The following is a 22,643-nucleotide window of genomic DNA, read 5'->3' as shown; positions in this document are numbered from 1 at the left end:
AAAATGTATTATTTTCTGGTAGAGGAGACTACAGACAGTTCAAAAAAATGAATGAGTAACAGTTCTGCTGGTTGTTTTGCTGGCTTGTCTGCTTTTCCATTTCTAATATTAATAAATTCAGAAATAAGTAATGAAAGTATCCTGTTCTCTGTAATTATTGGAATTCATGGTCTGTTTTCCAGTCCCGAATGGAAGTGAAACATTGCAAGAAAGAAGGTACATGAAGTTAATAATATTGAACATGTTGAGAAACAGAGCCTTCTGTCATTTCTTTTAGCACTTGATGGTTGGCAAGACTTTAAAAATAAACATTCTTTTTAATGTTTCTCATTTTAACTACGTAGACAGCATATCATTTGTATTTGAGCTCCTTCGGTTTTTAAAATGACGATACCCAGTGTACTCTGTGACTTTCCTCACTTTAATGATCCTGATAGGTCTTTTAATTTTCTAATTAAAAGGTAATGGAGTTCAACTTTTACTTTTTTAGGGCCTGGACACTTTTTCCTATTTTAGAATTCATACGTAAGGACTAATTTCCACCAGATCCGATTTAAACAGTTGGGTTGTGTTATATTTGCGTTCTTGCCTTTTCTCCTGTGGCTCCAGTATTTGCATGTTCTGAGGACGAGAGGATCAGGGTATTACTTTAAAATGAGCTAATCCTAAATCTTTTTTCCTAAAGAACATTGGCAAGACCTCTAAAGGGGTGGTACCCTGAGTCTCTTCATCTGATGATAGTAAGGGATGAAAATCTGGGAGTCATTCTGGACTCTCTCCTCTGTAACTCCTAATATCCATTCAATTAGTAAAACCTACTGGGATGGTTGTAACTGTTTCCTCACTTGATCTCTTCTCCAAACCTAATTTTGGCTTTTGCCCTTTCTTAGCCTGACTGACCTCTAATTTGATCCTCGACACTAGAGCGTCGATAATTTTTTTTTAAGTGTAAATGTCATTATGCTAACTTCCTTGCTTCAGTAGCTTTCCAGTGCCTAAGAACGAGGTCTCAGCATTGTAACATGGCGGCTTTATGCCATGATGTAGCCCCTTACTTCTCATCACTCACTCTCCACTGAGAGCTTTATGATTTGTGATGGCAGTTTGTAACACTGCCTACAATTTTTGTCGTCTATACCTCCTGCTCTTCCTTCTGTTTGCAGTATTGTCACTTCTCTCTCTCTCTCTCTCTTTTTTTAATTTTTAATTTAATTAATTTTTTGAGAGAGTGTAAAGTAGGTATGGGCAGAGAGAGAAGGGGACAGAGGATCCAAAGTGGGCTGTGCACTGACAGGCTGACCGCAGTGAGCCCGACCTGGGGCTTGAACTCACAAACCATGAGATCATGACCTGAGCCAAAGTCAGACACTCATCTGAGTCACCTGGGGGCCCCTTAATTTTTTGAGAGAGAGAGCACGCGTGAGAGAGTGAGCAAGTATGGAAGGGGGGCAGAGGGAGAGAGAGAGAAGCCTGAGCAGGTTCCACACACTTAGTGTGGAGCCTGACGAGGGGCTCAATCCCATGACCCTGAGATCGGGACCTGAGCCGAAATCAAGAGTTAAACGCTCAACCGTCTGAGCCACCCAGGTGCCCCTGGGTAACATTTACTCATCTTTTAAAACTGAACTCATATTTTACCAGTTACAGGAAGTCTTGCCCTAATTTACCTAGTCTCCATCCTCTATGCCTCTGGTGACCTCTTGTCCACATCTCTGGAACTTAGCATGTTCTATTAAATCTTATGATTCTTTCCCCCACTAGGCTATTGGTTTCTTTAAGCAAAGGCAATGTCTCGTTCATCACTGTATCTATAATAACTTGTATAGAGTGGAGGCTCCGTGAATAAATTTGTTGAACTGAGTTCAACTCCTTGCCCTAACGTTGAAGTCTTAGGGAAGCTTTTGGATCAGCTGTTCCTCGATATCGGTCAGCTCTATCAGAGACACCTGGGGAGCATTTAAAACCCTTTTATTGGTTTTTGAGCTTTACTCCATAAGGAATTATGATTCAGTAGATCTGGAATGAGGCTTGTGAATAAGTATTTTTAAAAAGCTCCTCAGTTGATTCTGGTTTGTTTACAGGTTTGAGAAACATTGTCCTGGTTATTATTGTGTTATTCCATTGTATTTTCTATAAAAGGTGCCCCCCTTGACCTTATATAGTAATTTATTGTTTAAGCTTATAAATTATATCTACTAAGGTAGGGATATATTTTACATCACTTTTTTGGTACCATAAATATTTTTAACACTCATATGAAAAAAGCCCCATTTAAATAGGGGTCTCCTTTTTTTTTTTTTTTTTTCTTTTCAAATTTGTACTTAATTCTCGTTAGTTAACATACAGTGCAATATTGGTTTCAGGAGTAGAATTCAGTGGTTCATTACTTACATACAACACCCAGTGCTCATCCCAACAAGTGCCCCTTAATACCCATGCCCTCTCTAGCCCATCCCCCACCTATCTCCCTTATCAACCATCAGTTCTCTATCTCTAAGAGTCTCTTATGGTTTGTTGCCCTCTCTCTTCCCCACCCCCCTGCCCACGTTCCTTGGTTTTGTTTCTTAAACTCCACATATGAGTGAAATCATATGGCATTTGTCTTTCTCTGACTAACTTAATTTCGCTTAACATAATACACTCTAGCTCTATCCATGTCATAGCAAATGGCAAGGTTTCATTCTTTTTGATGGCTGAGTAATATTCCATTGTATATGTATGTACACCACATGTTCTTTATCTGTTCTTCAGTCGATGGACATTTTTGGGCTCCCTCCATCGTTTGGCTATTGTTGTGCATGTACTCCCTTCGAATTTGTATTTTTGTATCCTTTAGGTAAATACCAAGTAGTGTAATTGCTGAATCATAGGGTAGTTCTATTTTTAACTTTTTGAGGAACCTCCATACTGTTCCCCAGAGTGTCTGCACCAGTTTGCGTTCCCACCAGTGGTGCAAGATGGTTCCCCTTTCTCCACATCCTTGCCAGCATTTTAAACAGGAGTCTTCTTGAGTTGATAGTAAGAAGATTAGTTGGGCTTCGTTCCATGAATTTAACTATTTTTGGCAATTTGTAATTCCTTTTCGCTTTTCATTAAAAGTTTTTAAAATGATTTTTTAAGCGTTATATTGTGACTTAAACTAAATTGCACAAATCTTAAGTGTACAGCTCCGTGAATTTTTACATGTGTATGTACCCTTGAAGCACCACCTAGGTCAAGATACAGAACATTACTAGCCCCTCAAAGTTTCCCTTATGTCCTTTTCTAGTTAGTAAACACCCTTCCCACCACAAGATGACCACTATTTTGACTTGTGTGAGCATCTGTTAGTGTTACGATTAAAAGTTCTAAAAAATCTGGCACATATCTTTTGACCTGTGTCTCATTTGTCTTGGGTTAACCTATGGAATTACGGGGTTCGGGACAGACTTGTGTTTAACTTCAGAAGGTATTGCCAGTTTACGCTCCCATGATAGCAGTTCATGGTGGGAGCCAGAATTAAATTATGTGAAACTTATGATGAAACTTGAATGTCCTGAAAGTTCTGTTTTCCAGTGTGTTTCATTTTGTCAGAAATATGCAAGGAAAACTCCACGTCATTTTATAGTTGCCAGGACCGTAGTTTTGTTTTAGTCAAATAATTTTTTCTATATAAGTAATTTTTTTCTTTCTTACCTCTCCTTAGGGTCGTCTTCCTTGTGGGTTGGCAGGCAGTTGTAGGACTGCAAAATGGGTCTCCGGATTCACTTTGTTGTTGACCCACATGGTTGGTGCTGCATGGGTTTGATTGTCTTTGTCTGGTTATACAATATTGTCTTAATTCCCAAAATTGTCCTCTTTCCTCACTATGAAGAAGGACATATTCCAGGCATATTAATAATAAGTAAGTTTCTGATCTTTATTTCTTTATATTATTAAAGAATTTTCTCATTGTGAATGTATTTGGAGTATAGTGCCACTATGATAACCTTTCTTTTAGTATTGGTGTTATTCATGTTATTTACTAAATTATGGAAGTTTTAAAAAGACTGGCTTTTCTCTATTTTGCAGGGTTAGATAAATGTGGTCATCTCCATATCTAACTCTGCAAAACATATGAAGGTCATTTTGTTTAAAATGAAACTGGCACATTACTGCTATTTTGTGTGTGTCTGTGTATTTTTAATGTGTTTCTATTATGTACTTATTTCAAATGTGGAAGGCGTTTTCAGAATGAAGATGGTGTATATTACAGAAATGAGAATTTCATGATGCAAAAATTATTACGATGTTGTTTATGATAATGCTTTGAACTTCTGGATAATGATTTTCTGCTGTAGTTCATTTAGTGCTGGCTTATGATGAAAAGAATAAGATTGAAAATGATATATTTTACATGTACATGGATGGCATTTACAGTTACCTTGTACGTTATGTCATTTTGACCTCACAAGTGCTGTGGGTGATACGCTGTCTGTGGTACAAGGGATAAAACCGATCCGTACCATGCAGTCAGCCCTGGGGTTAGCGCTCAGACCAAGATTCCTATTACAGGTGCATTGCCTTCTCTTCACAGCCCCGCCCCCACCTCGGCCAAATGCCTATTTTTTATTCATTTAAAAGGCAGAATTATAATGAATGGATCTGTTTTTCCTTACTGCTGTTTTTCTAGTTACTCTTAACAACTCAAAATTTCTAGATTCTTTATTTTCACATTATGTAAATATTTTAAGATCTATTGAAAGGACCAATCGAATGTCACTAACTCAAGGTAATTTTGAAGCTAACCAGTTGGAGGCATGAAGAAGTTTAATTGTAGGATAGGTTTTAAAATGCTGCTTTGATTCTGTCACATATAGTACATGTAGTAATTAAAAGGGAACCCATTCATTTATGCCATTATTGACAAGGAATTTGTTAATAAAAAAATCTGATTTATAACAAGTTTGTCAGTTATTATGCAAAATAATATTTAAAGATAATACGTTTGAGAAAGTCCTCGTGGCAGTATTATTTGATGAATGAAATGAAATGGATCATTTAACTTTTCCATTTTAGTTTTTGAAAATTATCCTGATGGCATTAATGAAAATACACATTTAAACTTTAAATATGCTTCTTGATAAAATGTTTTGAAGAATAAATGCCTCATTTACTTACTTAACTTTCTTATTTCTTTCAAAGTATTCTATGGCATTGCCATATTTTGTCTGGTTGCTTTAGTGAGGGCCTCAATAACTGACCCAGGAAGACTCCCTGAGAACCCTAAGATTCCACATGGAGGTACGATACTCTTCAGACTTGTCAATTTGACTATACCTGCATTATTATCTTTGTGAATGCATTTTATAGCCTTTAGTATGTACTAATTACATGTCATCTACGAGCTCTCAAGTCTTTTCTCAACTGTCAACGTTCTAGATTTCTTTCTTTATAGTTGCAAATGCCAGCTGACTCCTGTATCCCCCACTCCCTGACTCTTCTGTGTAGTTTACTTGTTTGCCTGTTTTTCTCGCCTCCCACACTACATCTGTATAGCCTGTGTGAGGGTGTAGATTTGTTATTTCGTTTTCTTCCTCGGTTCGGTGCTGTATCCTTAGTGCCTGTCTCTGTCATTTGGTAGATGCTGGGTAAACACTGGTGAGTGATATATAATTACCTGATATATCTTTATTTCATAAAGGGATCTTTTTGATCGTGTCCCTCACTTCGTGCATGATATTATAAATAGAATAGTGCTTAGAGTCAATATTTGTGGTTTAATAATACGATTGCCTGTGTTTTTCCAAGTTCTAACAATTCAGTGAAAAATTTGACAGATTTTATTCTAGTGTCAGTTGAAGGTAATTTAGGATCAGCTTATTGCACGATAACCGTTCGAACCACAAAAATGAATTGAAAATGTGTTGCTTGTTTTATTGCGTGCTGGGGATAGTGACCCTTGCTTACCTTCTTTCCTCAGTTTCACTCTTTGGTCATTTGCCATATGAGCTTTGAGAACTCTCTGTACTTTCTTCTAATGAGAAATGTATAGGACTTTGTTCTACATTAGAGAGCCAGAATACTTTTTCTAGTACTTCAGTGATTTCCAAACTTGCTGCACATTAGAATCCGCAGGGGAGATTTTAAAAATTTCAATGTCCTGATCACCTATGTTAATTTAATCAGAATGTCTGGAGGTGGGAACCAGGTATCAATATTTTTCAAAGATCCCAGGTGATTGCAGTGTGTCAAAAATTGGGGAACCTATTAATTCCTTCTGAAATTAGATTAGTGACAAGTCACTTAAAGAATCTTCCTTAAGTCCCTGGTTGTTGTTTTTTGCAGCCCGTCATTTAGGGACATACTTGGCTTTGCAAGTTTGATGAGTAAATGGGAATGATATGACACTGACGTTTACATAGCTGTGAGCGTTTCTGAGAACTGTGTCAAATATTTTGTTTCTATTAACTTGTAGAAACAGTGTCACCATCAGGTTGGTCTGTAGGCACACATGCACACGTGCACGTGTGTTTGCGGGGGGAGGGTGACAGTCTGCAGTTTGTGCAGAACCTCTTTTCTCATCCAGCCCAAACCGAAGGTTCTCTAACATCTTGATAAATGTGCTGCCTACTTCAATTCTAAAACCCACTGTTTCCAGAAAATTAGAGAAGCAGGTTTTTCCTAACCCATGACCCATTTCCTAGGAAATCTTTAATTTGCAGTGGTCACTCACACGCCTGCATGTATCAGATACTGCAAATCAGAGAAAGGGGCCAAAAAGGAACTTGAAAATCTCATATCCACAGACAGCAGCCACTACTCAGCTATAGTGAAATTGTCACGTAGGCCCAGTATTCTTAGATCTTAGAATTTTTAAAGAGAAAACAGAGAATCTCGGTTTTTAAGAGAAATTTCAGGATTTGAAGACAATTGACAGCTAATTAAAAATTTAAAAAACACTGGTTTTAAAAGAATGCTAAACAAACTATATGAAACCACCGGGTTACCTTTAGCTGACAGGCCCCAGTGATGGAGGACTGCGTGGCATCCTGCTGCTGTTTGGATGTCTGCGTCCTATCTGGTCACGGTTGACGTGTGGCCTGTTTTTCTTCCCTGAGTTCCGAAGACTTATCTTTTGCCCAGTTGAAAAAAAATACATTCGTCATATTTCAATGTTTCCAGAGTCTTTTCCTGTCTCCTCTCATCTGATCCTCGTGGCAATTTTATGAGGGAGGTAGACCGAATAATCAAGAGTGTAGACTGTCACACAGCAGGTTGTTAAAGACCTACCGTGACATCCCAACACTTGTCTCCATCATCTTGTTTACCATGTATCTATAGAGAGATTAATAATTTAGCCCTTTATTCACCTTGGCTTTGATTCTGGGAAAAATTGAGGTCGTCATGTGCTTTGTGGTGATTTCCTGATTATTTTGTAAATCTGGTTTTAACTTAGTAAAAAATACAGAATTTTAACAGTGAAAAAATAATATAGCATGACCAGAGGGTTGGGGCCATAAAAAGTGACATTTACTCATCGCTGTTTTAAGGTTGAGCAGTTTTATATAAATGGTTTCTTTAGGAAAGGAAATGTAAGCCCCAGAACTTTTACAGTTTTAACCATGTTTTAATTGAATTACTCCAAAATATTTTACATCCCTTTCTGTTTTTTTTTTTAAGTAGAATGAATTTTGTGTCAGTGTAACCCTCCAAATATAGGAGGCAGTTTGAATATAAGAGAATGTTGCATTATCTCTGCAAAGATTTCTCAGCATTTGATTCTTTTAAACTTTTTGGTGTGTAGATGAAATAGTCAAATGAAATCATTGTCAATTTCTATTACTTAAATTAATCACATGCATGTTTGAAATATATAAATATTGCTTTATATTACTTTCAGGTTTTATGAAGTGATTTTATTCGATCTTTTTAAAAAACCGCTTTATTGAGTATGATTTACATGCCATGTGATTCACCCATTTAAAGTGTACAATTTTGTGGTTTTAATATGTCCACAGAGTTGTGCAGCCATTACTAAACCAATTTTATGTATGCATGTAAGTAAATAAGTAAGTAAGCTCTATGCCCACTGTGGGGCTTGAACTCATAACGCAGACATGAACAGTTGCATGCTCTTCTGACTGAACCAACCAGGTGCCCCACCACAATCAATTTTAGAACATTTTCTTTTAAAAAAAAAACACCTTTTTTTTTTTTAACTTTTTTTTTATTTTTGAGAGACAGAGACAGAGAATGAGCAGGGGAGGTGAAGAGAGAGAAGGAGACACAGAATACGAAGCAGGCTCCAGGCTCTGAGCTGTCAGCACAGAGCCCGATGTGGGGCTTGAACTCACAAACCCCAAGATCATGACCTGAGCTGAAGTCAGATGTTTAACCAAATGAGCCACCCAGTCGCCGCTCAAACGTTTTGACCGTCAAGTTCTTATCTTACATGTTTGACTTCAGTGTTTTTGTCGTTAGTAGAGCCACTTTGAGTAGAGCCGCCCTGTTACAGAGCAAAATCCTCTAAGTTTTACAAACTGTAGCACATTTAAAGTTTGTGTGATAATGTCCCTTGACATTTTACCCTGAGCTATAGGGATGCACATGCTATTAATGCTCAGGGTTATGAATTCACTTGTAGTTTTGCTCCCCTCGCATTTCTTCTATTGCTTTTTGAAGGAGCTCTGCAAGACACTTCCTGTCATTTATTTTCTACTTTGGCAAGTGATTGTGTCAGGGAACCTCTGGGAAGAGCCAAATGTTGCATTGATTTTGGTAGTCTCAAGTTGTATTTTTCTCCCTAAAACATTACTTTGTGGTTTGAAATGCATATTAGGCCCTCTCAATGACTGTAAGTCTTTTAAAAGGCTTAAATAGGAGGTTATTCCTCTCTCTGAGGGATAATTAAAACACCAAAAAAAAAAAAACAACCCCTTCCTTTGTATTTATTCATGCATTTACAGCATTAAGGGGATCCCTGATAAACTGAGGGTTGCTGGAGGGGAGACGGGTGGGGGGTTGGGCTAAATGGGTGGTGGGCATTAAGGAGGACACTTGTTGGGATGAGCACTGGGTGTTGTATGTAAGTGAGGAGTCACTATATTCTACCCCTAAAACCAATACTACACTGTATGTTAACTAACTTGCACTTAAGTAAATAACAAAAAATAATAAACGGACATACACACACGCACACACACACACACACACACGAGGATCCATGCAAAACAATGTGATAATGTTCACTTAGGTTACTTAGGTTTACTCATTTTCTTTGTTTTATGTTTTGATTTTTCTCTCCTTAAAAAAGTCACTTTCAATTTTTTTTTCCTTTAAACATTTCCTTTAAGAAAAAAATCAGTTTTCAATTTTTCTGTAGCTACCATAAATTAGCAACTGGATTCTCTCTCCTATAGGCTTTTTTTTTTAATTAAAAATTTTTATTTTCATCACTTACAAATTGTATTTTGCCTTCTGATTCTTTCCCATAGGCTTTTATTTTATATTAGATGGCTAGTGCAAAAGTCTTCAGACCTTAGAATATATCAGTCTCCAAGGTCACATTTGAACATGAATAAACCTTAAAGAAGGAAAGGGAGAAGATCAAGAAATGGTTTATAGATATGTAGGATAGGTTAAGGTGGATAGATTTTTTTTTTTTCCCTTGCTATACAAGGCCAAAACCTAGATGATACTTTAATTAAATTTCTAGATATTTACAGTAGTGCATTTTTTTCCTTTGTTCCTCTCATACATAAGTGTGTATATGTGTGAAAATGAGTTTTTCAAAGATATTTCTCACTTTAGATGCTTATATAGTTTCTTAAATTTAACCAATTTAGCTCAACTCTTTCTTTAAGCAAATGTATGATCCAGACCATAGATTGGCAAACTCTGCTTTACTGTAAAGGGCCAGATAGTAAATATTTTGAGCTTTATAGACCGTACAGCCCCTTAGCTCTGCTACTGTAGCCCAAAAGCCGCGATAGATAATGTGTTAATGAATGGGCTTAGCTGTGTTCAAATAAAACTTTATGTATGGACACTGGAATTCAAATGTCATGTGTTTTACATTTCACAAATTCTTCTTGTTCTTTTCAATCACTGAAAATTGTAAAAACCGTTCTTAGCTCATGATTTGCCTGTGGACTGTAGCTTGCCAACCGGTGGTCTGGACTGCAGAATTACAGGCTTTCTCTGACTATAGCCAAATGCTGTCTTCTTTTCTGAGGTTACAACATTTCAATTATGAAAGAATTTTACTAGTCTAAAGTATCAGATGCTGAAATGACCAATAATGAATACGCCATATTTATATTTTAAGGCACTGGTTTAAGACATAATGTTTTTATGTTGTCTTTTAATGAAAATAGGCTCATCAGGGAGGGTCTACTTTCTGACTCTAATCTTTGCAGTATGTGAAGTCAGGGTTTTTTAATATTAGGATGTTTGGCTGTTTCAGCGGCTAAGTGGGAAAAGAGAGATCTGCTTGTGATATTATATAAATTAGTTTTCATTTCACTCACAAAGAATACTAGTGTATCTAAATTAAACTTTAGTGTTGCTCTCTCACATAAGTTTTCATTAAAATAAGAACTGTAAGTAAGAAGTGAAAAGATTTTATTTTAAAATGAAATTTTTGATGCAAAAGATACTTTCTCAACTTCAATATTATTGGAACAATTAATTTGATACTATTATTATTGATTTCTTCTGTAGCAGAAGTTTTCATAATACTTCACTATATAAAATTCTTGTATATTGATTTTACTCTTGTCATTAAACTAAAATAATGAAATTAAAATAGGCTATCTTTTTAGAAAATTGAATACTACCTGGTATTACCTTCTTTTACTCATATTTAAAATGTTTCATTTTTAAACATTTAAACTTTATACTTGAGCAGGTATTTAGTCATATGTGTGCTTGTCATACTTTGCATATACTGATAATTCATTCTGAATATTTGGAGTCAGGTTAATTTTACTATGCCCAGGCTTGTAACAAGGTTAGAGTGTAGTATAAACATAGGGTTGGAAAAAAATGAACCTAAGTGTTAAAAAAAGGTTTAAGAATTCTGTAAAATTCCCTTTTAACAAATATTAAGTAGATACATTCTGTGTCATAAAGCATTTGTCTTCGTAGATGACTTTCCTATAGTTCTTATAGATCTCATTAGAAAGACATATGCTGAAAACAAATGACTTTTCTCTTTATTTCTGTAAACCTAATGTTTTTAGCACAAAACTTAAATGTGTGCTCTTTAATTACAACTTAAAAGAAATTGCTACTTGATTGTAGGAAAGAGTTTTGTAAAGAACTCCCTTATTTCCATTAAATAGTAATTATCTTATAATCTTCTTTACTTCTGAAATCATTCTAATACCTCCAACCCTCTCCTATAAACACTCCCAAATGAATTTATTGATATTAAAGTATAGAAAGTTTGGAAGGTGGGAATGCTATCTCTGTTTTTCTAATGAGTTAATAGGATTAATTTTGATTTCTTAGTCTATGAAACCAGGATTCAGCATTATTTCTTTTTTAGTTAATAAAATTTCTAGAAATAAATTTGTTTACATAAAATTCTGTTTAACTATAATGATTTGCTGGGGTGCCTGGGTGGCTTAGTCGATTAAGCGTTCGACTTCAGCTTAGGTCATGATCGCGCGGTTCGTGAGTTTGAGCCCCATGTTGGGCTCTGCGCTGACAGCTCAGAGGCTGGAGCCTGCTTGGGATTCTGTCTCTCCCTCTCTCTCTGCCCCTCCCCCGCTTGCTGTCTCTCTCTCAAAAATAAACATTAAGAAAAATAAATGAAATATAATAACCGGTTATACTTTAGGGTTTTGTCATTAAATTTTACTGATAGCAATTTATCCGAAACCCAGATGCGTTACTTTCTATCATTTAGTTTGACTACTAATAGTGTCTTACTATTATAGTGTTTAAAATTAGAAGTGTACAGAATAAGACTTTAATAGAGTAGGGCAGCAGTATTTATGTCAAACTCTCTTACAGTGAAGATGTAGAAGAAGAATATTTTCTTGGATCGATCTATCTATCTATCTATCTATCTATGAAAGAGAGAGAGAGGGAGGACTTCCTATAAAGTCTTCTAAACTGTTGTTGCTAAATTTCAGCAGTACTCTTTTGCCTTTAGTAAATGGATTTTAATTTCCTTCTCTAGAACGGGAGTTCTGGGAATTATGTAACAAATGTAATTTGATGAGACCAAAGCGATCCCATCACTGTAGCCGCTGCGGCCACTGCGTGAGGAGAATGGATCATCACTGTCCGTGGTAAGAAATGGATAATTTACTTTTAGGAAGAAAAAAGAAAGAAACAGTGAAAAATAAATCTTAGGACTTAGCATATTTAAACAAAAGTTATATTAAAGTTATGCAGTTAAACAAAAGTTATTAAAGTTATGCGGTTTAAAAAAAAAACCCTTTAGTGAGGATAATAAGGATACCCTTTTCTATCAGGTTCTGTCAACTCTCAAAGTCATTTTTGCACATTTTGCACATTACACGCATGCTGGATATGTACAAGTGGTAGTTCACTGCTTCTGCGGAACTGCCAACATTTTTTGGTCAATAGGGGGCTCTCTTGTAATATTTTAAAAAACGGTTCAGTTGAGAACTAGCGTTTTGAAAACAAATGCTGTGAGAATTCTGCATTGTATCTCATTTCAAAGCTGTCACAAAAATCTGTGAGCAAGATATTGTATTTAATTCTGTTTTCCTAGCATGGGATCTCTGTATAAATATTTAAACTAGTATAGCGTAGCACTTTGTAAATATATCTAAATACATATATATTTATGTTTGTACACTCATACATGCATATATACAAAGTTAACTGCACAATGGGCTTTTGAAATTTATAACTGCATTTATCTATAGTTGACTTAAGGGTGGAGTTTAGCTTTGACAATGCTGATCAATTTAGAGTTCCCCATATTTTTTGATAACTTACTTTGATAGCATCATTTAAGCTTGGTTACCAAGCTTTTAGTGAAAATTTGATTTTTACTATAAATCTATTACTTAAATAGAAAGTATTTCCTGAGATTAGGAAAAAAATAAAAGCATTTTTTAAAAAAGCATTTTAGATAGAAGCACTTGGTTACTATATAAAAAGGCTTAAAATTGTCTGATTCCATTAACGGGATAGTGTAGTATATTAATATATAGTTGATGTTTAAAAAATATGCTTTGAATTTCAACAGATTAATTCTCAAGTGAATTTCTAAACCTCAGTGATCTGTTTACAACTATAATAGTAATAGACTAAAAAGAAAAGGCTAGGTAAAACATGTATTATTGGGTACGTGGTAATCACACTGAAAAGCTCAACTGCATACCCTTTTTTAGAGTACTGTTTCTGATTAACTAATTAAATATGTAATAAATGTTCAAATTACAGTTGGATATCGGTCCTTCCTTTGAAAGGAATGCATTATTTTAAGCTTTAAAATAATCAACCAGGAGTTGTTTTGGTCCTGTAGAGATTAGCGATATTCCTTATTTTAAGGAATAAAGATTAACTTGGTGACAAACAAAATGTGCTATTAACCTAAATTTTGAGATTGGGGTGAGCTGTCTGTCTGTCGGTTTCTTCTGTGGTTTTCGTCAGCTTCTCAGAGTCCTGGTGGGAAGAAGAGTGGAAGTAGAAAGAGTTGGAGGTAGGAAAGGAGGGTAGACCAGTGGCTTTAAAAAGACTGAGGGACTTTCCTGATTGAATTCCTTAGTAGAGCATTGCTGAGGTAGTCAGAGGGTAAGGGCAGTGGGCAGTGTAAATTGGAAGCAAAGAGAATTTTTGAGATTTTCAGAAACTGCATTATCGTAACTGCCTAAGAGCTTTAGATTTGGAGGTCAGTTCTCAGGTCACCTTGAGATTTTCTGTTTCAGGCTCTGATTACTCTTTCTGAATAGCTTGTTACTGAAAGGACTCTTACATATAGACTGAGTACCTTAGTGTTTCTTAAAGCTCTCCGGTTAAGAAGAATGCCATCATCATAGCAGTTATGTCCTGCTGCTATGGGCAGGACGAGGAGAATGGGGTGAGCAGAAGTCATGGAAGCAACAGCTGGTGAAGAGTGTGTTTGAGATCACACACGAGCACGCTTCCCGCTTGCGAAAGAAAGCCCTGCTTGCGAGTAGCAAAACCCAGGCATTCTCGCGTTTACAAAGCATGAGGTCTTAAGTTTAGGAAATGCTTCTGCAGGTTTTCCATTTCATTCTATGTCTGATTTTAAAAAGTAGTTTCAATGATACACCTTTAAAACAACAATTTGTTAGGAACTGAACCTGTTGTATCTCCCCCCCTCCCCCCCCCAAACAATGGCAGTATAAGGCTATAGTGAAATGAAAACATTTGTAAAAGTAAATTATAGTTCTGGACTAGGGTTTTCTGCTGGAATTGTAAAATATTTTGAAAATTGGGGTATGATAAATAAATTTGGAACAATAAAATATTGAGTTTGCATTAGCCTTGAAAATGTTAGGATGATAACGTTAATTATTTTTCCTGGTTATGGTTCACTATTGTCCTGGTGGAAGTGTAGCTCTGAGAATTTGTAAATACCTTTGGATCTGTGTTTATTTCCAGCGACTAAGGGTGGATTTTAAAAGTAAGAAAAATTGCGAATGCTTAGCAGTAATGTCAAAGCGGCAGGTTTTAAGTTCTTTTGCTTCCAATCGTTCGAATTGCTCTCCACAGCTGGAATGCTGGAATGGAAGAGCGATATATAGAAGGCTCTTGTTTTCTTGGCTACTGTCTCTTCCTCTGGCAAGTGTCTTAACTCCTTTGTTCCTGCTCCCCTATCAGTGAAACGGGGAGACTGCCATCTGCTCTTCCTGCCACACTGGGTGGTTGTGACTTGAAGGCAGATCATCTCCACGGACTTCCTTTTTGTCAAGTAGAAAGTGCTTTACAAATGTGAGGAGGCATATCTGTAGTGTAGCTTTTCCTATGCACGGTTTGCTTTTAGGTTTAGGTGATGTTAGCATGTCTCCGGGAAGTCAAGCATAATATGAAGTTGTTTGTGTTTATTTTTACCAGCCCCAAGATTAACATTTTATTAAAGTTGAAAATATTGTTTCTGTTTTCATTTTTTTCTTCAGGATTAACAATTGTGTTGGCGAAGATAATCATTGGCTTTTTCTGCAGTTGTGTTTCTACACAGAACTTCTTACTTCCTACGCACTGATGTTTTCTTTCTGCCACTATTATTACTTTCTTCCACTAAAAAAGCGTAACTTGGTAAGAAATGTTCATGTTCACTGATGTTAGAACAGCTGTAGCATACAGTTATTAACATGTGGTTCCTTTAAGTGCAGAGGATTGGAAACAAAAAACAACAAAAATATACTCCAAACTTGGTGAATTTGAGAATGTATTGGGGTTGAGAAAGTAGACTCTAATCTGACATTCCCTTTTAACCAAATCCATTTATGATTATTTATTAGTGTTGAGTGACTTTCTTTAAAAAGCAACATACGAGGTCTTTCAATATGTATGTTTTGGTTTAAGAATATCTACGATAATGAGGGAGAAAGTGAAAAATGCTAACTTCTCATTTCTTTTCAGGAATAAAAACAGACTTCAATTTTTTAAAGTTTCTCAAGGGAATGTTAAGTTTTTGAGAAAAGGGACCTTTTTTCCCTTTGACTTTAAACAATTATGATGAGAATTTGCAAGGTTCTTTAAAAAGTTATTGTCGTATATACCATCGGAAGGAGGGCTTTTCCCATTGTATACAGGAATAACAATAGATCTTAGTAAGACTTGCCCCAAATAGTGCTACTAGGGGTGGTTAGCAGCAACAAGTTTTAAGTACTTGACCAAGTACCAACACCATGCAGTGGGCATGTTGTTCCAATTCTCACTTTAATGCACAAAACAACCACGTGAGGTGGGTACAGTTTCCCCCAGTTTTGTAGATGAGCAAACAGACTAATAGAGATTAATTAAGTAGTTACTGAAGGCACAAAGCTAGTAAGTGAGTATTCAGCTGGTTTTAGTCGTAGAACTGGGATTTGAATCTGATCTTGTGTTTTTGAATCTTACCCTCTGTGTTTTGTGCATACGGTTGGTATTGAAGCCTGATCTTGTGCATAATTTGGACTTGGATTGTGTTTTGAAATTGTGTGTGTGTAGGTGTGTGTGTGTGAGAGAGGGAGAGATACACACACACACACACACACACACACACAGACGAGACCGAGAAAGAGGCAGACAGGTAGACAACACAGAACGACAGCATGCACAAGGGTGTGGGTGCACGTGCACACGTGAAGAAGGAAGGTAGGGTAGAAGAAAGAGGAGAAAGACTACAGTCCTTGATGGAGAAGGGGAATTTTTCTTTCCTGTTCATGTCATTTCATGCTGCTTGAATCTTTTGTATTAAATAATAACAATTTCAGTGGTGGTGCATTTAATTAAGTTTTAGAATAAGGGAGTGGGAGGTCTCGCTAAAGAATAAGGTCTTTAAGTTCTGCGTATTTAGATAATTTTAGTATAGATGATCATTTTGTATGATTAAAAGGATATCTGCTATTGTTGCTTGGCTGTGTATGTTAGTGGGGCCTTGTGATTATGTGTATTTCCTATAGATTGAGCAACTAAAATTAGATACTAACTGAAAAAAGTTCAAAAGGGAGAACTTTATGGGTGTTTGACTTTTTCACACTGAGAATTTAGTGCATGCCAGTACTGTAGTTTTAGACATGTTTCATCTTATTTATAGATTGATTTCTGGTATAATTGGCATTATAGTTAGACTATGTAAAAGGTTGAACGTATTCGTGCAAGAGTGACCTATCTCAAATAATTGAGCCTCGTAAGAAAAGCATTAAAATAAAATTTCCCAGTGAGGGGCGCCTGGGTGGCTCAGTCGATTAAGCATCGGACTTCAGCTCAGGTCATGATCTTGGGGTTCATGAGTTCAAGCTCCGCATCAGGCTCTGTGCTGACAGCTCAGAGCCTAGAGCCTGCCTCGGGATCCTGTGTCTCCCTCTCTCTCTGCCCCACTCCCGCTTACACTCTGTCTCTCTTTCTCTCTCAAAAATAAACAAACATTAAAAAGAATTTTGTTTTAGTTTCTCAGTGAGATTAGGGTCATACTTTTTTAAAGAGAGATAAAATTTAGTGGCGTTAATGAAAACCCAATAGGGGTTTTGCATTGTAGGAAAGTGGAGGGGATTGGCAAACTATGGACCTTGAGTTAAATTTGACCCTTCACCTGTTTTTATTAATAACGTTTTACTGAAACACACCTATTTACATTTGTTTCCATATTGTCTACGTTTGCTTTTGGGCTACAACAGCAGAGTTGAGTAGTTGTGACAGAGACATTTGGCCCAAAAAGCCTGAAATGTTAACTGTTTGGTGCTTTATATTGAGTTTGCCAACCCCTGGTAATAGAATGATCTTGGCTTTGTGAGCAGACACACTTAAGACCAAAGCTTGACTTTTCTTACTTTATGTATAACCTTTGACACCATGTTTAGCTTTTCTGAATTGCAGTGTTCTCTTCTGGAAAATGTGAGTAATAAGGAGATTAAATGAGATAACACATGTGAAAGTATGATATATAATAGACATTCAGTTTATGTTATGTTTGACTTTATAAAAGCTCTCAAAAAGAGGGAACAGCTTTTCTTTGGCCTGTTAAATTTTATGAAAATTTTACAGACCATTTAACAGTATTACTGGGAGACCAATGATAGACCAAAGAAATTTCGATAATCAAGAATATAATGGTAATGTTTAACTGAAGGATTAAGACATTTGAAATTACAAACTGATTTCCCTCTCCAAATGAAAGGTAGAAACTTTGGAAAATTTCTGCCAATTAGAGAAAGAATCACTTTTTTAAATGAGAAAACTGGTTATAGGCGTTAATATTTGAATCCTTAGATATATATAAATATTATATGTTACATGATTTTATTAAATAAATATTTAAATGCATACTGAATGTTGACAAAAGACCAGCAGAATAGTAAATGTTTGTTAGGAGATACAAAATGTAGGAAGAAAGTAGAAAAAGTTCAGAGAAGCTGAGTTATGTAGAAGATTAGAGGTATGGTTTCATTCTTTGCATGTGGCTGCCCAGTTTTCCCAGCACCGTTTACTGAAGAGATAGTCCTTTCCCCATTGACTGTTCTTGGCTCCTTTGTCAAAAATTAATTGACCGTATATGCATGGGTTTATTTCTCGGTTCTCTGTTTTGTTCCATTGATTTATGTGTCTGTTTTTGCACCAGTATCATACTGTTTTGACTACTAAAGCTTTTTAATATAGTTTAAAATCAGAAAGTGATGCCTCCAGCCTTCTTTTTCTTCCTCAGGGTTGGTTATTCAGAGTTTTTTGTTATTCTGTACAAATTTTAGGATCGTTCTGTTTCTGCGAAAAAAATGCCATTGGGATTTTGGTCGGGTTTGCATTGAAATCTATACATTGCTTGGGTAGTAGACATTTTAAGAATATTTCATTCTTCCAATCCATGAGCACAGAATAGCTTTCCATTTTATTAGTGTTTTCTTCAATTTTTTTCATTGGTGTCTTGGTTTTTACTGTACAGATCTTTTACTTAATTAGTTACATTTATTCCAAGATATTTTTTGATGCAGTTAAAAGTGGGATTATTTTCTTAAATCTCTTTCTGATAGTTATTAGTTTACAGAAACACAACCAATATTTGTATATTGACTTTGTATCCTGCGACTTTACTGAGTTCATTTAGTAGTTCTAACAGATTTTGGTGGAGTGTTTAGGTTTTTCTATATATATCATGTCAGATGCAAAGAGAGAAAGCTTTACTTTTCTAATTTGGATGCCTTTTTGTTCTTGCTTAATTGCTCTGACTTGCAGTACTAAGTTGAATAAGTGGTAACAGTGGACATCCTTGTCTTTGATCTTAGAGCAAAAGCTTTCAGCTTTTCATTATTGAATATGATGTTCCTCTGGGCTAGTCATATATGGCCTTTATCATGTTGAGATATGTTCCTTCTACACCTAATTTTAAGACTTTTTATCATGAATGCATGTTGAATTTTGTAGAATGCTTTTTTTCTGCATTATTGAGATCATTGTGATTTCTTTTTTTCATTCTATTAATGTGAAATAATATTTCTATTATATATAGAAATTATTATATATATTATATATATTTATATATATATTTCTATTATATATAGAAATTATTATATATATTATATATATTATATATTAATAATTCTATTAATGTATTGAACCATCCTTGTATTCCTGGAATAAATTCAACTTGATCATGGTGTATGATTTTTTTTAACGTATTGATGAATTCACTTTGCTTATGTTTTGTGGAGGATTTTTGCATCTATGTTCATCAGGGATTTTGTTGTGTGATTTTCTTTTTAAAAAATTTTTTTTGTTTAATGTTTGTTTATTTTTGAGAGAGAAAAAGAGAGAGAAAGAGATAGATCAGGGATCAGGGGAGGGAGAGAGAGAGAGGAAGACACAGAATATGAAGCAGGCTCCAGGCTGTCAGCACTGAGCCGGACGTGGGGCTGGAACTGGTGAACCACGAGATCATGACCTGGGCTGAAGTCAGGTGCTTAACTGCCTGAGCCACCCAGGTGCCCCTGCTTTTCTTTTATTCTAATGTTGTCTGATTTTGGTAGCAGGTTAATGAAAGCCTTGTAGAGTGATTTTTGAAAGTATGCCCTCTTCAGGTTTTGTAATAGTTTGAGAAGGATTGCAATAGTTGGAGAATTCTTCTTTGAGTGTTTGGTAGAATTCACCAGTGAAGCTGTCTGGTCTTGGACTTTTCTTTGTTGAGTGGCTTTTGATTACTGATTCAGTTTCCTTACTAGTAATTGGTCTGTTCAGACTTTCTGTTTCTTCATGATTCAGTTCTGATAGGTTATATGTTTCTAGGAATTTATCTGTTTTCTTCTCGGTTGTCCCATTTATTGCTATATCATTTTTATAGTATAGTAGTCTCTTATGATTCTTATGTTTGTATGGTGTCAGTTGTAATGTCTCCTCTTTCGTTTCTGATTTGATTTGAGTCCTCTTTTTCTTTTTTAAGTGTGTCTAGCTGAAGATTAATCCATTTTCTTTATCTTTTCAAAGACTCTGCTTTTAGTTTCCTTAATCTTCTCTATTGTCTTTTTAGTCCCTATTTCATTTATTTCTGCTCTTATTTTCATAATTTCTTTCCTTCTCCTAACTTTTGGCTTAGTTTCTTCTTTTTCTAGTGCCTCGAGGTATTAAGTTAGGTGGTTTGAGATCTTTCTTTTTTCTAATTTAGGAATTCGTTGCTGTGAACTTCTTTCAGAACTGCTTTTGCTGTGTCTCCTAAGTTGTAGTGTGTTCAATTTCTATTTTCATTTTCCTCAAGACGTTTTCTTGATTTCTGTTTTGATTTCTTCTCTGACACATTGGTTGTTCAGTAGTATGTTGTTTCATCTCCACGTATTTGTGAATTTTCCAGTTTTCTTCTTGTAATTGATTTCTAGTTTCATACCATTGTGGTTGGAGAAGATGTTTGATATGATTTCAGTCAACTTTATGAAGACTTGTTTTGTGGCCTAACATGTGATCTGCCCTGGAGAATGTTCTGTGTATGTTTGAGAAGACTATATATTCTGCTGCTGTTGGGTGGGATGGTCTATAAATGTCTGTCTGCTCTAATGTGTAGTTTCAGTCCAGTGTTTTCTTAATTTCCTGTCTGGATGTTCTATCCGTTGTTGAAACTGGAGTATTGAAGTCCCTGCCATTATTGTATTGCTGCCTATTTCTCCCTTCAGGTCTGTTGATATTTGCTTTATGTATTTAGGTATTCCTATGTTGTGTGCATAAATATTTACAAATATTATATCCTGTTGTTGAATTAATCTCTTTATCATTATATTGACCTTCCTTGTCTCTTAATATAGTCTTTGGCTTAAAGTCTGTTTTGTCGGATATAAAAGTATAGCTACTTCTGCTTACTTTTGGTTTCCATTTACATCAAGTATCTTTTTCCACCTCTTTACTTGCAGTCTGTGTGTCCTTAAAGCCAAAGTGAGTCACTTATAGGCACCATATTGTTGAGCTTTTTTTTTTTTTTTTTTTTTTTTTTTTTTTGTGAAATCTATTCAGCCATTCTTTGTCTTTTGATTGGAGTATTTAGTCCATTTACATTTAAAGTAATTGTTAATAGGTATGCAGTTGCTTTTTCCCTATTGTTAATTGTTTTCTGTCTGTTTTATAATTCCTTTGTTCCCTTCTTCTCTTGCTCTCTTTGTGATTTGATGATTTTCTGTAGTTGTGTTGTATACTGTTGTGTAGGAATTGCTCAGCTAGTTTCTGGGTTTCTTTCAAAGAGAATTGTTCCATGTGTAGCAGTAGATCCAGTGTGTCTGTGAAAAGAGTTGAGTTCAGAAGCCTCACATGTCACCACCTTGGACTGGCACTCCCTTCTTTTTTGGTCTTTATATTTCAGTTATTCTGTATTGTGCTTCACGGTCTTCTTTGCATCTTTCCTATTTGAGAGTTTATGTAATTTCTTGAAACTCTGGCTTGATGTCTTTCTTAAGTTACAGACCTTTCTTTGCCTATATCACTTCAAATGTTGCTTCTGCCAAACTTTGCTTTTACGTTTCTGATTTTCTCATTTTGTGTACATGAGGTCTCACTGCACTGCATACCTTTCACAGTCTTTTCTGTATTTTATTTTTTTCTCTGTGTTTCAGATGGCTGTTTTCTACTGACCTTTATTCTGGTTTACTGATCAGCTAGCTCTTCTGCTCTGTCAAACCCCTCCACTGAGTTATTCATTCACTTAGAATTTTTCACTTTCAAAATTTTCATTGATCCCTTTTTCATAGATCACTAGTTTGGTGAAATTCTCCTATTTATCTTCTATACTTGTGCACATTTTAATGAAAGTTATTTTAATGTCTACGTCTGACAATTTCAATATTGAGATCTACTTGTGGGTCTGTTTCTGTTGACTCTTTTTTTCTGTCTCTCTTAGTTTCCAATTATTTGGTCCTTTCTTCTGGCATATCTGATAAATTTTGTTGGATGCCAGCCATTTTATATGACAAAATGTAGAAGATCTGTTTTATTTTTTTTTTTTTTCAAGATATGATTTACTTACTTTTTTTGGACAGGCAGTAAGAGAAGGCTCATCTTGGTCCAACGAAGGGTTTGTATGACAAATATTTCTAAGACTAAATAATAGAACATTGGTCTTAATACAGCAGTTCTTTTGAAGATAACATTGCATTTATTGAGGTTCTGTAAGGATTTATAATTTCTGGGTTTGGTCTTTGCGAAGGACTACTTGCAGTTTGCCTTCTCTCTTACGATATAGCCCTTCATGAGTCTCAGTTGAAAACCTTAGGTGTTTACTGTGGATTGTACCTTTTCCTTGTTCTTTCCCCAAATGTTTTCCCTCACAGGTGTCATTGGCAGTAGCATTTTGTTTAAAAATTTCTTCCCAAGTGATTCTTATCAGTGTTTTCTGCGCAACTCCAGGAGATAACACTCACATCCTAGTCTATGTGAAAGGTGTCCTATGGGGTTGTACAGAACAGTGCTGCTCTAGCCGCTGTGCTCTAGCACTGTTGTACTGTAGGGAATGAGACTTGGGATGGGCTTTCAGCATAGGTAGAGATTAACCAGACGAGGACATG

The 22,643-nt window shown here is 35.7% G+C and overlaps 1 protein-coding gene across 3 annotated transcripts in view; it reads left to right on the top strand.

Annotated features, from left to right (window-relative positions):
• Positions 1 to 22,643, top strand: part of ZDHHC21 (zinc finger DHHC-type palmitoyltransferase 21) — a 70,189-nt gene that overhangs the window by 12,896 nt on the left and 34,650 nt on the right. For all 3 annotated transcript variants that reach the window (XM_043567063.1, XM_043567062.1, XM_043567064.1), the window contains 4 exons: positions 3,686 to 3,883; positions 5,164 to 5,262; positions 12,152 to 12,263; positions 15,093 to 15,231. In XM_043567063.1, the coding sequence (XP_043422998.1) occupies positions 3,730 to 3,883; positions 5,164 to 5,262; positions 12,152 to 12,263; positions 15,093 to 15,231 (504 nt within the window). In that variant the 5' untranslated portion in view covers positions 3,686 to 3,729. The remainder of the gene's footprint in view (positions 1 to 3,685; positions 3,884 to 5,163; positions 5,263 to 12,151; positions 12,264 to 15,092; positions 15,232 to 22,643) is intronic.

This window comes from Prionailurus bengalensis, chromosome D4, assembly GCF_016509475.1.
Source record: "Prionailurus bengalensis isolate Pbe53 chromosome D4, Fcat_Pben_1.1_paternal_pri, whole genome shotgun sequence".
Classification (NCBI taxonomy): Eukaryota; Metazoa; Chordata; class Mammalia; order Carnivora; family Felidae; genus Prionailurus; species Prionailurus bengalensis.
This window is presented reverse-complemented; position numbering and strand designations above follow the sequence as displayed.